The sequence below is a fragment of the Mauremys reevesii genome, linkage group 4, assembly GCF_016161935.1.
Source record: "Mauremys reevesii isolate NIE-2019 linkage group 4, ASM1616193v1, whole genome shotgun sequence".
Taxonomy (NCBI): Eukaryota; Metazoa; Chordata; order Testudines; family Geoemydidae; genus Mauremys; species Mauremys reevesii.
In genome coordinates, this window is record NC_052626.1 from 66,544,789 (window position 1) to 66,560,225 (window position 15,437).

Genomic DNA, 15,437 nt, shown 5'->3' on the forward strand with positions numbered 1-15,437 from the left:
TGGGGATAGGGGTATGTCTCAGCTGAGTCTCCAGGGGCCAGATTCAGCTTTGATGTAAGTGGATTAACTGAAGTTAATTGAGTTGTATCTGCTTACACCATGAGGTGAATTTGGCCAAATCTATGTATGTCACAAAATTACTGTACTATGCAAAGTAACTTGTCTGTGCTCTGCTGTGCTCCTGGCTCCTCTAATCTGAAAGGTCTTGGTCTTTTCATTTTTCTCCAGTACATCCATTCAGGTGGAATAGGTATACATGAGTCTCTTGCTATAAGGCACAAGATAAAACATTTCCTTCTGATCACGTCTGTGGTAAGAGGTAGGCACCACTGTGTGTACTTTGCCCTGATGTCTTTTCACTCTCTCTCCAGAAATCAACTGACAATTTGCTCTCTTTCTTGAGATCCCAAAATGGTGCCAGTCTTGGCTTCACCTTGGCTTCACATGGTGTGCCCTGTGGTTAATAGCAAGGCCTTCAGGGTATCAGCCACATACAGTCAGATTCTTGTGTGACTCACCCAGTCTCCTGGAGACTTTGGGGATATGAATGGCCTGACAGAGAGGAAGCACTCTGATGTTCAAGCTCTCCAAGTCATGTTTGGAGTGTAAGTGTCATATCAAAGACTTGAGAAGAGGAATCAGTTTTCCTTGGGATAATAACACTGCCCTTAGTCTTTTGTTTAAGAGACAGGAAAAAGGGTTTCTTTTCTCAGTACAGCTTGTAGCAAAGGGGAAACCATCATTCTGCTGGATTTGTTACAAAATTCAAAGCTCTTAAAAAAGGGCAATTTAAAGCTTGAGGGTTCAGTAACAATCCAATCTATAGCCAAGTTGAGTTGATCTAGGAATTCAGAGGATTTGCTCTCTTGGTTACGTTGCTTCAGAGATTTTACTGACTTTCCTGAAGCCAGTTGTTGCCTTGGAGTTAAACTTTAATGTTGGGAAAAACTTGAAAATCTATCTGTCTTCAAGATCAATCAAAGCGTTCTTCATACTTTCCCTTGGCATTTTTACTTCATTATATTTCTTTTTTAGCCAAGTTTTTTTTCTTCCTCACAGCCAGCTTCAGTCTCAGTGAAGTCCTAATGATTGCTAATATCACAATCATTTCCGTAAGAGCTCATACATTAGAGTATCAATATTTTATATGCATCCTGGAGACCTAATTCCTCTATCCAGAGAACAGGTTCAGCCCAGACAGCAGCAGTCTAACCTTTCCACACACCCTGCCTCATGCGCTGTGTGTCTCAGCCCAGGCATGGAAGGACGCACCATTAGGAAGAAGAAGTTGCTTAGTTTCCATGGTCTGTTGAATTCTGGGTGCTCTTTTTAAGCCTTCCAACATGGGTGTGGGTTATGATTTTGTCATACATCTCCACCAGATTGATTTTGTATGGGCCATTGAACAGATGTCAAATGGTGGTAACTTTTGATCACTGCTGATCTTGGCTGGATTTGAATGAGCGACATTAAAGATGATTATTTCCCTGCAGGATGACTCAGAAGCAGAAGCTGGGTTATGAGGGAAAGGGTTGTTATTTGCAAACATATAACCTATATCATGTTTAGTTTGCCTGCTTGCACATTTCTGTGTGCAGGGACCATTTCAGCAGCTCTGATCCAATTTGAACTAGCGCAGTGTCATTCAAGTTGCTTTTTTTCCTGTAGATGCTAGTCAAGAATAGGGGATCATCATAGTTTGGGTTTTCATTTAAAAACCAAAAGATGCAATCCCCTTACAGCATGTGACTCAATAAGTTTGTAGTATGCAAACTAGCTAAAATCAGCTGTATTATATGACTGACTGAGTTACCTCTGATGCTGTACTACCACTCTCAGAGAGCGAGCTATTGGAAAGGACAGCAGCAGAAGCAACACAGGGCTTGGGAGAGTGGGAACAGAGAGAGAATGAGAGCAGCCTGCAACAGGGATACCATACCAGTTTGTCTTCAATAATTAGAAAACAGGAATGCACATAAGCACAAGGTAAAAAATGATGACCAGGGCAGGCAATGCCAGGGACCCTGACTCTGCAGCCACTAAATTACTCCTGTCTAGTGAAAGGAGTAAAGCCTAAGACGGGATCATGTAGCTAAGGGTCTCCTTAGCTTGCTGGGGATTGCACTTAAAGTTTCATCCATTTCTTAAGACATGATTGTTCTCTGCCCACATCCTATCCCTTTATTGCCTTGTGCACTTCTGAGTAAAGGAGCCAGCATACAAGAGACTTGAGATTATAACCATTCATGATGGTGAACTGCATGTAACCTATAACCTTGTTTGTACCCATTCTTAGCCTACACTCACACTTGAGCCAGAATGCATCATGGAATCACAGGGTTAGAAGGGACTGCAAGGGTTATCTAGTTTAACCCCTTGCCAAGATGCAGGATTTGTTGTGTCTAAATCATCCAAAACAGATGGCTATCCAGCCTCCTTTTGAAAACCTCCAGTGAAGGAGCTTCCATAACCTCCCTAGACAGTCTGTTCCATTATCCTGCTGTTCGTACAGTTCGGACGTTTTTCCTGAGATTTAATCTAAATCTCCTGTGCTGTAGTTTGAACCCATTGCCTCTTCTCCTGCCTTCTGTGGCAAGAGAGAACAACTTTTTAAGGCAGCCTTTCAAGTATTTGAAGACCGCTAGCATGTCTCCCCTCAATCTCCTCTTTTCTAAACTAAACATACCCAGTTCCTTCAGCCTTTGCTCAGTTTACTTGCATTCTGTCCCTTTGATCATCTTTGTCACTTGCCTCTGGATCCTTTCCAGTTTCATTACATCCTTTCTATACATTAGTGACGAAAACTGGAGACAGTACTCCAGATGAGATATAACCAGTGTCAAGTAGAATGGTACTGTAATTTCCCTTGACTTGCATGCTGTGCCTCTGTTAATGCAACCTAAAATTGCATTTGCTTTTTTTGCAACAGCATCATTCTTGCAGCTCCTGTGTATATGTATGTGTTTATGTCTGCACACATTAGTGTGTGTGTGTACACACTCATCATACAGCTAATAATTACAAGAATGTAAAGGCTACAAAAAGAAGCACACCAAAACCATGAAATGCTCGACTAATGTTTTCTGTATGGAATTCTATAGGTGGTGGGTTATGGTGGATATTTTTTTAAGGAAAATCTATAAGGAAATCCCTTCCTCTGGAATTATATGATAGACAGTAATAGAACACTCTGTACTTTACAAAATATGCACTCAGTAAGTCATTGCTTCATTGAGGGCGTAATTTTGAGTATTCAGTTTGCAGAGGAAGAGATCATATAAAATCAGGCATTCCACAAACGCCCTCAAGAGATCATATTCCACACACACTTTCTCATTAAATGAGAATTTCTCCTTGTCTTACATATTCATGCATCGTATCAATGGAACACTGAGAGGCTGTTCGTAAAACCTGTTCTCATATAACAAAAACAAAACAAAACTGTGCATTCATGAAGTGTGTTTTCTAAACTCTGAGAACTTGGACAAATCCACATGGATTTGTACTGTTCCCCAGAAAGATACATCAATGAAGTAGAGACTATGTCCTTCACAAATTTCAGGCTTCTAACCCACTGAAGCACTGGAGCTGTTCAAAATGCGGTCACAGAAATTGTTGTAAAATGACAAAATTGTACTTTTTTTCAACTCTCTTTATATTTGAACTATTTTGCTCAATTTTTGTTTTTAAAATATTCTCTCATGGGCTGAGGAAAAAAACCTGGACAATTTCAGCTTTTAAAAGTAAAAATTCATAAAAGTTGTAAGTTAGGTGAAAAAGGCCCACTGAAATGGTAACACTCAGGTTGTGTTAACTACCCGTCCATCTACACACTGTGGATGGGATTTTCAAAACCTGTCAGAGTTAGCCCAACACTGGTCACTTCTGAAAATACCAAAAGAGAGAAAAAGATCATACAGACAGATCAGATGTAGATATAATCAGAAACAGGAAACTGAAAAAACATTTGTGAAGTGTCATGGGCTCAGTCAACATTCATTTAAAAACCCCCACCAGTCAACCTGTGTAGACCCCATGTGCTGCTAAGTGTTTCCAAAGAAGCATAGAAGGTATGCAACAAAATTATTGTGAAGAAGTCTCAGCACAGTACTCAGGTTTTCATCGGAGACACATTGTTTAAAATCCTATGTCCTTCAAGCCAGCTTTGGTGAAGACTGAAAATGTCCAGACAAGGGCAGGGCCGCCCGGGGGAGGGGGAGGGCAAGAGGGGCAATTTGCCCCAGGCCCCGGGCCTCACAGGGGCCCCCACGAGAGTTTTTCGGGACCCCTAGAGCGGGGTCCTTCACTCGCTCCAGGGGGGCCGGAAAACTCTTGCAGGGCCTGGGCCCCTGGAGGTTCTTCCGCTCCTGGTCTTCGCCGGCGGGGGGTCCTTCCGCTCAGGAACGGAAGGACCCCCCACTAGTGAATTACCGCCGAAGCGGGACCCACCGCCGGAGTTCAGCTCGGTCTTCGGCGGTAATTCGGCGGCGGGGGGGCCCTTCCGTTCCAGGACCCGCCGCCGAAGTGCCCTGAAGACCCGCGGTGGGGGTCCCCCGCCACCGAATTACCACCGAAGACCAAGCTGAACTTCGGTGGCGGGTCCCGCTTCGGGGGTAATTCGGTGGCGGGGGGGCCCCCGCCACGGGTCTTCGGGGCACTTCGGGGGCGGGTCCCGGAACGGAAGGGACCCCCGCTGCTGAAGACCCCAGGCCCCCGGAATCCTCTGGGCGGCCCTGGACAAGGGAGATGAGACTGTCTAGCATTAATACACAATTTCTGTACAGCAAGTGATGGCAAAAAATCAGGATTATTTAACCTAGCAAGGAGAAAGATTACAAGTGATTCCTCTTGCAAATTTGTAATGATGAAAGACAGTGAAAGCTCATCAGTCTCTATTTTTACTCCTATCCTATAATATGAAATCAATGGATGACTAAGGGGGCTAGATCAAACTGAGAGCCAGTAAAAGGAACTGCTTTCCACGGTGTGGTCGGACTGTAGAACCTATTAGGCAGTAGGCCATTGAGTCAAATGCTGTGGCTGGACATTTGTAGGAGGACTGCATAGTCTTATGATGCTTACTAATAGCTGTAGATATGCAAGCTACAGTAATGAAGTTAATCAAACCTCATGCTTCATAGTGTAAAATGGTCACTTGCAGGTGTCCAGAAGGCGCCTTCCCCCAATGTTACAGCATTGTAGAACTGGCAAATGTTCTTTTTCTTATATTACTCTTAAGTGAGGCACTTTTCTGAGTCGTTACCCGGCAGGCATGGCTCGGTACTTACAGTATTAATCCTGGTCTGGCTTTTGGCGAGGTGATATCATGAGAACTGTTTGGTTTACTCTACGACATAGCCAGGTCTTTGATGACAGCACTAAGCACTTTGGCAGGGGCATCAGCAGAGTGGTTTGGGTTGCAGCGGCACTTGAGTGCAGGGATGAACCCTTGTCTTTCTGAAGCACTCTTGAATTTTAAGATGCTGACATAAATGTCGTGCCTGGTACTTGTAGTAAGTTGGCTGTGTACAATTTTGATCTATATACAACCAGGACATTAAGACATTAGCAGAGAGCTGCAAGACCTCAGAGATAGTGGATTGAGCCTCTCATTTTTTTCCTTCATAGAACCATTGGGATTTCCTAAATATTTATGAATTTGTGGTTTACTTACTGAGTTAGAACCTGATCTTCCAGATGGTCAGGTCAACATACTCAAGTCCCATCGAAGTCAATGAGAGTTCTGTGGAGGAAGAAATACCTGCATAGTATTTAGAGATAACTAAGTGGTAGCTCCATAGAAAATGCTGATAACTGACCAGTGACACCAGCTCATTTTCTCATAACAGGAAAGTAAATAATTCCTGTCACCTTGGCTGAGGAATGAAGAAGCACCAGTCCATACCACTGATGAATATTTCCAAAGCCAGCTGACTTTGTTGGTGGAATATATGTTTGTAGTGTAAGCCACTGTCTCTAGTTTATCTCAAGGTTATTATTACTATTATTGAGTGCTGACATTGTGCTTGCACTGGACATATGTAGGAGATTCAGTCCTTGCCCTGAGGAGTTACAATCTAGAGCAGTATGATCATACTTTCCAGTTTTCTAACACTTTTTATCCAAGGGTCTGAATGCACATGGCAGACATTAATGGAGGAAACTTCCCAACATTCCTGTGAGTGAGGTGTTAACAACATCATTTTACACATGGGGAAACGGAGGCACCAAAAGCTACTTAAAGAGATAGGAACATACAACACAGATCCCATGATTTCCAGTCCTGTGATTTAACTGCACGGGTTCTCCTTCTTTTCTGCACACAGACACAACAGGTTAGACACATTAAATATACCACATGATGGTCCAAAATTGAAGAGGTGTCGGAATTTTGCAGTGATCATTGTAGGAGGACTGTGCAGAAGAAGCCTGTGCGGAGGAGGGAATTGTTTGGAGGTTAAGTCATTCACAGGCTCAGGACCCATCATGTGATGAATTAGCTAGTTGGCTTGGTCTTCAGGGAGAGCTGACCTATGGCTAGAGAAATGTAGGGCATTTGCTACACATTTCTTATTTCAGAAATGTTAGGTGGAGACAGTTCCAGAATTTAATTGTAACTGCTGTTCACAGAGCTTGCCTACTGAGGGATTTCAGTGTCTCTGCAGTGTTTGGGAGCCCTGAAGTGTATACATACACATATTTATAATGTATAAACACATGTGAGCGTAGATAATATAAATATAATATATGAATGTCAATGCACACACAAACTGCTTTGCATTAAAAAGTGTGAGAAATTGCACCAGAGTCTGAAAGCATGAGCTCCTTTTACAGTGAGAAAGGAGGGATGTGATTTCATATAGCCCTTCCTGCCAATCAAGAAGAAAAAAAGCAAAGTGCAGGTATAATTTACACCCTGAGGCAATCAAGAGCAACACTAAGTGAAAGCAAAACAACCCAACTGGCTAAGCCTTCAAGGCATGCAGAGGCTGAATTTCTGTGTGTGTGTGTGTGTGTGTGTGTGTGTGAGAGAGAGAGAGAGAGACACTAGGAGCTAATCCTTCATCCTTATTCAGTGAAGATGCTCATGGAATTCACGAGCATTTTGCCTGTGTCTCAGAATTTGCCCCAGAGTTAGTCTGCCCAACATACCTTGTGGGAGCCTCCAGAGGAAGATTGTCCAGTAGAACTCTGATTAGCCAGATTAACCTACTGTATGATTAGATTGAGGTGATCTGGGATTAAGTTGCAGTATATTCCCATGTATACAGGGGGCTGGTTTGTTCACTCCTTTTATGGTTTCCTCGTTGGAAGGATGTTTTAGGCCAAATTTTCAGACCTATGAGCAAAAGTTGTGCCTGTGAAGTGTGTGTGCGTTTGTGTGTGTACACACCCACTGAGTGTGTGAGCAAAGTGTGCACTTGTGTGTGTAAATCAGGTGCAAGGCCGAAGGATTAGTTGCCTTGCAGTTACCCACTTTGTTCTGCCAGTGTAAATACACAGGAAGGGGAAGTAAATTTCTCTCCAGGGCCACTTTGAGCCTATTCAGCGGGTGAGTAAACTTTGACTGTCTCTAATTTTCCTTGTTGGTTTCTCTTACCCTCTCCCACCCTTGCTTTCCTATTCCCTCCTCCTCCTTATGACACTTATTATTTTTCAATCCACAGCAAAACAGTTCACATCAAGGTAATTGATGATGAGGAGTATGAGAAAAACAAGACTTTCTTCATTGAGCTGATGAGCCCACGCATGGTGGATATGAGTTTACAGAAAGGTGTAGTACTGGTCCTCCAGACTAATGTTAACATTCTTCTTTCCTCTTCTCTTTCTTCTCCTGCCTTCTTTTCTCCTCTGTTTTTTTTCCTTTTTCTATGATTTCTTTTTATTTTCCAACCGCTCTGTCCTTAACACTGCTGTGCACGCACAAACTTGTCACATGGTACCTATTGGGTTTTAGCCGGATGCGGGGGGACCTTGGGAAGGGGACGAGATAGAGAGACTGTGTGTGTGTGTGTGTGTGTGTGTGTGTGTGTGTGTGTGTGTGTGTAAGCGAGAGATTAGGATACCACCCCAAAATTGCTGTGGTGGGGTTTTCTATTGCCCCCGTTGGCTGGAAGGATTGGACCTCCGCATGCCCATCTGTGCAGCTTCATTGGCAAAACATTTACAGGAAACATACCCAGATTCCTAGAGGAGCTGTCAGCCTGCCTCAGACCCATACTAATAAAAATACAAGAGTCAAATCCCACATGAAAGCAGCACATTAGTTCTCAAAAGTATTTGGTAAAGTCCTTTAGCTTTATTACAGACTGACTCAAGGAGCAACTGCCATCAGGATAAGGAAAGGGAAGAAAACCAACACCCTGTCTTTGATATTTTTTTTGGAGAGAAGGAGAGAGATATCATGGCAGCCTTATGCATTGACGTGGTATCAGACATAGTGTCGTGAGCTTGCCAGGGTGAAGAAGGAGCAATGCCAGTCTAGTCTGCAGGGTATTTTAATTTAGGGGGACTAGATGTCCCAATTTTATAGGGACAGTCCTGATTTTTGGGTCTTTATCTTATATAGACTCCTGTTACATCCCCCCCCCCCGTCCCGATTTTTCACATTTGCTGTCTGGTCACCCAATTTTAATTCCAGCCGCCCGAGCCCTCTGGGGTATTTTAATACATGTTTCTCTTCCCAAGAGGTGGCAAAGACCTACAGTACTTCTGTGCCCAGGTAAAGCTGAATCTCTCAGTCACTGACCATCCACTCAGTGGAGAACAGGCTGCCTGGCCTCACTGGGTATGTCTACACCCAGGGATAAAAAACCTACAGCTGGCCCAGGTCCACTGACTCAGGCTCTTGGACTCAGGCTCTGGGGCTCGAAAATTGCTGTTTAGATGTTCGGGCTCAGGCTGGAGCCCAGTTCTAGGACCCTGCAAGGGTTGGAGGGTCCCAGGCTTGGGCTTGGCGTCAACACCACAATTTTTAGCCCCGCAGCCCATGCCCCAAGAGCCTGGCCTTAGCTGACCCAGGCCAGCCACGGCCATGCTGCAGGGCTTTCATCCCCATGTAGACCTATTCAGTAGGGGCTGGTGAGTAATGTTTATTAAACAGTTAGAAAACAACTAGAAACAAGAAACTAAAATATTTGTTGTTTTTAAATAAAAAGGGGGAGGTAAAAAAAACACCCAGTCCCCTCAAAGTCAAATGAGAACTCCCCCCTGAATGGACAGCCACCAGCCTCACCCACGTCCATGCATGTATGAATGTATGTATGGATCTCTCTCTGTCCTGCTCCCCACCTCCACATCCAACGTCTTATCGGTTATGAGAGGGTGGGAAAAGCAATTGGTCCCTCAACTAAAATGTGTTTGATATCTTTGTGGCTGTTTTGCCCTTGGTTATTTCTGATTGGTCAATGCTCAGTCAGCTGATGAGCTATTATTACCATGTGACACTAAACTAAATGTGCTGCAGAAATCACCTCCCACTAACCATCAGCAAGGTCCAACCCTCCCCTCCCCCTTCACTCCCTTGCCCACCCCCATCTTCCTCCTCTAATACTTTCCCACTCACCCTAAGAGCAACTACTACCGATGCGCCATATCCAACAAACAAAACGCTGCCCAAGGCAGCAGCAGGAACGGACTGCATGTGAGAAACGTGTGGTGCTGCTGCGTCTGCTCCAACCAGCCAACCCACTGTACACGGCTGTCTTTCTTGTTGTCCCTACAGGAAGACCGTAAGGGTTAAAATAGTAGATGAGGAGGAATACGAAAGGCAGGAGACTTTCTTCATTACCCTTGGTGAACCGAAATGGATGGAACGAGGAATATCAGGTGTGAGATCCTTTTTGAAAACAAACCAAAAGAAACCAAACCCCAAATCCAAAAAAGTAACCCCTTCTTCTCCCTCCCACCCACCTTTTCTTCTCCCCTGTCAGATGACTCAACTTTTATTCTTTTCCCTCCTGTATTCTCGCTCTCACCCTGTTTCGGTGTCATCTCTGCCTTTTAGAGCCTAGCTTATTTCTGATCCTCCTTTTGTGCAATGCTTGGGCCTCAGGCCTTATTAATATCATCAGTTTTAATTGGTTTTATTTTGTTTTGATGACATCTTTGCTGCTACCCCTTCTCCCCCCTAATGCCGAGACTGAAGGGAGTGAAAAAGAACCGAAAAGAATGTAGTGCATGGCTATCTCTTCAACTCCCCTCTTCAATACTGAATGTCCCACAGTCCTTCCCTCCTTTGTCCCCGGTCCCTTATGGTGCAGCGTTGAATATTGTTGTTGGGTTCCTCTGAATCTTTGCTAAAAGCCTGTCCCGTACAGCAGGGGAATCACAGTCACAGTGTTTTGGTTTTACAGTAATAATACTTTGCACTTCTCTAGCTTTTTTCATCCAAGAATCTCCAAGCACTTCACAAATATTCATTCATGGAGCCTCACAACACTTCTGTGAGGTAGGTATGAAGCCTTATTTCCCAGTTTACACGCTGATAAAATGAGGCACAAGGAGGTTAAATGACTTGGCCAAAATCACACAGCAAGTGAGTGGGAGAGCTGGAAACGAACCCGGACTCTGAGTTTCCAGTTTTAGCTGCTATACCGTACTTAAAAATACCTGTATCTGTCAATTTGGTGGAACCATCCCAGTCCCATGTGTGCAGTCCGTCTGCATTGCCAAATCACCATACAGTTAAGCACAAGTTTACTAGGGCCTTAAAAGCAAGGGCTGCCGAAAGCTAGTACAAAGGTGATTGGCAGAGCAGCACAGGGGAAGCTTACACAGTGTCTGTCAGCGTCCAGACATTTTGTATAGCCCCTCGCTTCTGTGTAGTACTCCCTGGGATGAGAAACATCTGCCTGGTGCTTGGACATGACATGATTCTTCCCTTGTTGAAATTCCTTTTGTTTCTTATCCCACTCATGCAGCAACTTCCTCTAACCAGGACACCACCTACCCGTTAACAAATCTCCAAATGAACTTAAATCAGACGTTGTTTACATCGCTGTGCTGTTATGTCATGACAAAGACCATGTTTCTTCTCTCATTTACACCAATGTAAACGGAATGTAACTCCATTAAGGACAATGGGGTTAGATGGCGTAAAACAGGTACAAGTGAGGGCAGTGTCAGACCCAGAGGTCTGCTGGACAAATCCTAAAAGGTAGCTGCCTGCCTCTGTCACAGCATAGGAGCACCTGTCATCAGCCTCCATTTACCAGCAGGACGTGAGATACAATAGAAGAGGAGGGTGCACTTTTTATTTGTCCCATTTGTGAGGATTATCTGCAAATTTCCAAAAAACATATCCACAGAAGACGGGGAGATGCACACTTCTCATTAGCCTCGTTAGGGTGTAGCCAATGCAAGGGCTCAGCACTTAAAAAGAGGGTTTCAATGTATTTTTACACTGTCACCATCTTAATCCTATGACATTTCAAAAGATTCCATGTACTGTAGAGAGCTCCCACAAGAGGGCACCATTCTGTTGGCTTTGATGAAGAATTAGATGGCACATAATGGACATAGATGCACCAAGCATTGATGTAGTGCAAAGTCCCCTACTGACATGTGACAAGGTCAACACAGACACATGCACCTGTGAGGCAGACATGCAGAATCATGCAGAGACAAATATGTGTGTGCGCGCACACACACACACGCCCCAGTCATGGCTAGGACTCCATTGTGCTGGGCACTATACAAACAGAGAATAAAAAGATGGACCCTGTCCCCAAAGAGGTTACAATATAAGACTAAACCCAGGGTTGTGAGTTCAATCCTTGAGGGGGCCATTTAGGGATTTGGGGATTGGTCCTGCTTTGAGCAGGGGGTTGGACTAGATGATCTCCTGAGGTCCCTTCCAACCCTAATAATCTATGATTCTATGATAAGACAAGACACAACACAGGGATACAGGCAGACCAGGGAATACGAGGAAACCGTGAGCCAGTATTAGTCAGCATGATAGGCTACACCCTCCCTGCCTAACTGTTGTCAAGAAAAATGAGAGTCTTAAGGAGGAATTTGAAAGAGGATAATGAACTAGTTGTGCTGATGTTTACAGGGAGCTTCTCCGAAGTGTGAGGGACAGCATGGGCAAAAGCACAGATATCCTCCTTTGCAAGTGTAACCAGTGGATGATACAGCCTGGCGTCAGGGGCTGGTTGGAGATGGGAGTTCTCATCTTGATAGATAGGGTGCAGATAGGCCATGAAGGGTTTGAAAGCACCCACATACTTATGAAAATACGCACACACAAACACACATATGTGCATGCAGATACATACCGCCACAAAGAGAAGCACACACACATGTTTGTGTACATGCTAACACATTCAGGCACAAACATTTTTGCAAATTTGCACATACATGCAGGCATATACACACACATGGAGAGCAAATGCAACAGTGATGGGTGTAATATAAAACCTGGATAGGCAGATGTGGGAATACGCAAACTTAACCACATACATGTAGGCACATGCTGGCATATGCAAACATGTAGATGCTCCATGCAGTTACACATCCAAACATATACTTACAGAGACCTACTCAAAGATATGCATGCACACACACAAACATGCATGTAGATACCATTAATATTAAAGTCAGTCAATACAACAATCACTATTGTCATCACGTAGCCTGGGCCTTAATGACTCACAAGGCCACTGAGAGAAACAAATTCAGCCACTCTTGGCAGGCCCAGGTAAAGTTGTTTTCGATGAGGAGTTTCTGTTTGTATATTCTGCTGGCATATTTGCACCTAGCACACAGGATGTGGTTTTCTTCAGTGTGTGCCCTTGTGGTTGGTGCCCTCCATTTAGCTCTGTTGCATGCAGGCTGGTCCCAGCATGCTGTCAGACTATGTCACACGTCTAGATTGTCCTTCAAAGTGCCTTCAGAGCATTACTTCTGGCCTCTGTGGGAGCGCGAGCATGTCCCTTGACTCAGCAGACTAGAAAGAAATCTTTTAGGTAATCGCCAGTCAGACTGTCTAGTGCCAAAACCAGCACATTTCAGTTGTGCTTTCACGATCCTAGCTTCAGTGCCAGTGATTTGGGCTCACCCAGATGCCTTGTTATCTGGCCAGTTAATCTTAAGAATTGAGTAATAGGCAGCACTGATGAAATGCATCCAATGGCTAATGTGGTTTCAATACATTGTCCACATTTCACAGCCAGAAAGCAGATGACAGAGTATCAGTTGGCACGTAGGTGCATAAGACAAGCATTTACATGCTTAAGTGAAGACCCCAGGGCAGGATTTGGATATCTTAATTTGGACCTGGATCTTGGTTTGATGCCTTGTGCCACTGAAATTCCAAACTCTGTTGTTGAGCAAGCCCAAGTTGCTGCTAGCTATATGAATTCAGCAATTTACCATAGACCCATAACTGAAGGGATGTTACCTAGGACAACAATACAGGACACAATGTTCAGCAGAGTATAGTCAATCCAGACTTTTGGCTAAACTCTCCTACATACATACCAATAGACAGCACCAGTGAAGAATATATGTCTATATGCTATTGACTAGAGCTGAGGCTTATACTGAAGAAGTCTTGGCTCATGGATTGGGATCCCGATTTATACTGGAATATGTACCTTTGCAGGCTCACGCTCAGAGCTTGGTATCTATATTACAATCTTTGTGAGGCACTGAGGCACAGACTCATGAAATCTATCCCATCCCTCATCCCACACATGCTTTTTGCTCCTTTTTCTTGTTGCACTAATGCCAGAGGGCAGACGCAGCTCCCATCAGTTTACCTGTATCTATCACAGCACTACTGTGAGACTGTAGAAGGCATCTGTCTATCCACCTGCCCATCTCCTATTCCCTACTCACCCCATCCCCAAAAATAAACTAACGTGGGGAACGGCCACTGTGGCAGCAGCTACTTTAACTCACTCTGTACTTGATGGAGATCTTCTGGCAAGTACCAGTGTTCAGCTGGAACTGTAGGGACTTAAGAATTGCAATGCCAGATCAGACTGGTCATCCAGCTAGACCAGGAACCTGTTGCCAAGAATGCCCAGTATGAGGGCTGGTTGAAACTTTTTTTTTTTTTAGCAGAAAAACTGTTTTTTGACTAAATGAAATTGTTCATGGAAAGTGTCTGATTTCCTTGGAATTTTATCTATCGTATTTATTATTTCATTGGAAACCCCAGAACCCTGAAGCAGGACATTTTTGGGGTTTCAGTTGAAAATTTTTCAGTTTTATGATGAAAATCCATGGAAAGAAAGACATTTTCTGGCCAGCTCTAGCCAGTACTAGATATCTCAGAGGCAGGTGCAAAGATTTGTGTCATGGATGACTATAGAACATCCTTCCCCTAGCTGGTGGATGTTTTCATTATCCATATAAATATCTAATACAGCTTTTTCCACTAAATAATTTTGTGTCACCTGCAACGTTTGCCCCTTCTCTGCTCAGTCCCTTTTCCTGATCATTAGTAAATATATTAAATGGCCTCAGTACTGGTATGGAACCTTGTGGCACCTAATGGTTAACATTTTTGCCCTGACGGAAATAGACTGATTATTCCTATTCTTTGTTTCCTGTCCCTTAGGCAGTTTCTGATCTATGATAAACTTTATTTTGCACCCCAGAGCTACTTAGTTTCTTGAATAACCTCTTGTAAGGGACTTTTTCAAAGACTTTCTGAAAGTCCAAATAATTATATCATGTAACTCTCCTTTCTCAGCTATTTTGTCAATATGCTCAGAGAATTCAAATAGATTAGAACAGATTTAGTGTTGGTATCTTGCCAACGTCCTGTGATGAAGACTGATAGCAATTCAGTAGGGGCATATCAACGTGCAAGGGGTACCAATAAAAGTAACCCTCACTTCAGTTTGGTAGCACTGAAGTGGATAAGCAGAAAACTAATAGGAAATGTGAATTTCCTGCCCAGCAAGTAAGGCCAGGGAGGGTGGTAGGGAGCAGGGATGTTGATTCTCTCCATTCTGCCACCTGCCCCAAGATGTCCTACTCTTGTCTCCCTCTCCTTTTCCAAGAAGCTAACTAATGGATTCTCATGGCTGCATCTGTTCCTCTTATTTGCAGTGACAGGGACCAAATCCCTGTCAACTGAGCATAGCAGGACTTAGAAGCCTCCCAGCATGTTGAGCCACCTGCCTGGCCAGCCTTCTCTCAGTACCTTTCGAGTGTCCCTCTTCATTAAAAGGTGACATTTTTGGTTTCACTGTTACTCTCCTGGTGGCTCTGGTGTCACAATAGCTCACAATTCAGACCTAGGTATTTTGCTACTCAGAGCCCTGCAGTGCCAGAGAAGTCCAGGCTGTCTGTACTCTGGTCACACATCAGCCTTGACAATTTTTGTGCACTCCAGAATTACAGGAGCAGAGCTTGGTTTCCTTTTTCTGGGAGCCAATCCCCACCTTTTGCTTAATCTGTGGTTAACCCCAGAG

General features: G+C 44.0%; 1 protein-coding gene across 3 annotated transcripts in view; it reads left to right on the forward strand.

Moving 5' to 3' along the window:
• Nucleotides 1-15,437, forward strand: part of SLC8A3 (solute carrier family 8 member A3) — a 194,612-nt gene that overhangs the window by 136,884 nt on the left and 42,291 nt on the right. For 2 of the 3 annotated variants that reach the window (XM_039537989.1, XM_039537990.1), the window contains exon 3: nucleotides 9,725-9,828. In XM_039537989.1, coding sequence (XP_039393923.1) covers nucleotides 9,725-9,828 — 104 coding nt within the window. Of the gene's footprint in view, nucleotides 1-7,667; nucleotides 7,775-9,724; nucleotides 9,829-15,437 lie in introns of all 3 variants that reach the window. The other variant, XM_039537987.1, reaches the window with a different exon arrangement.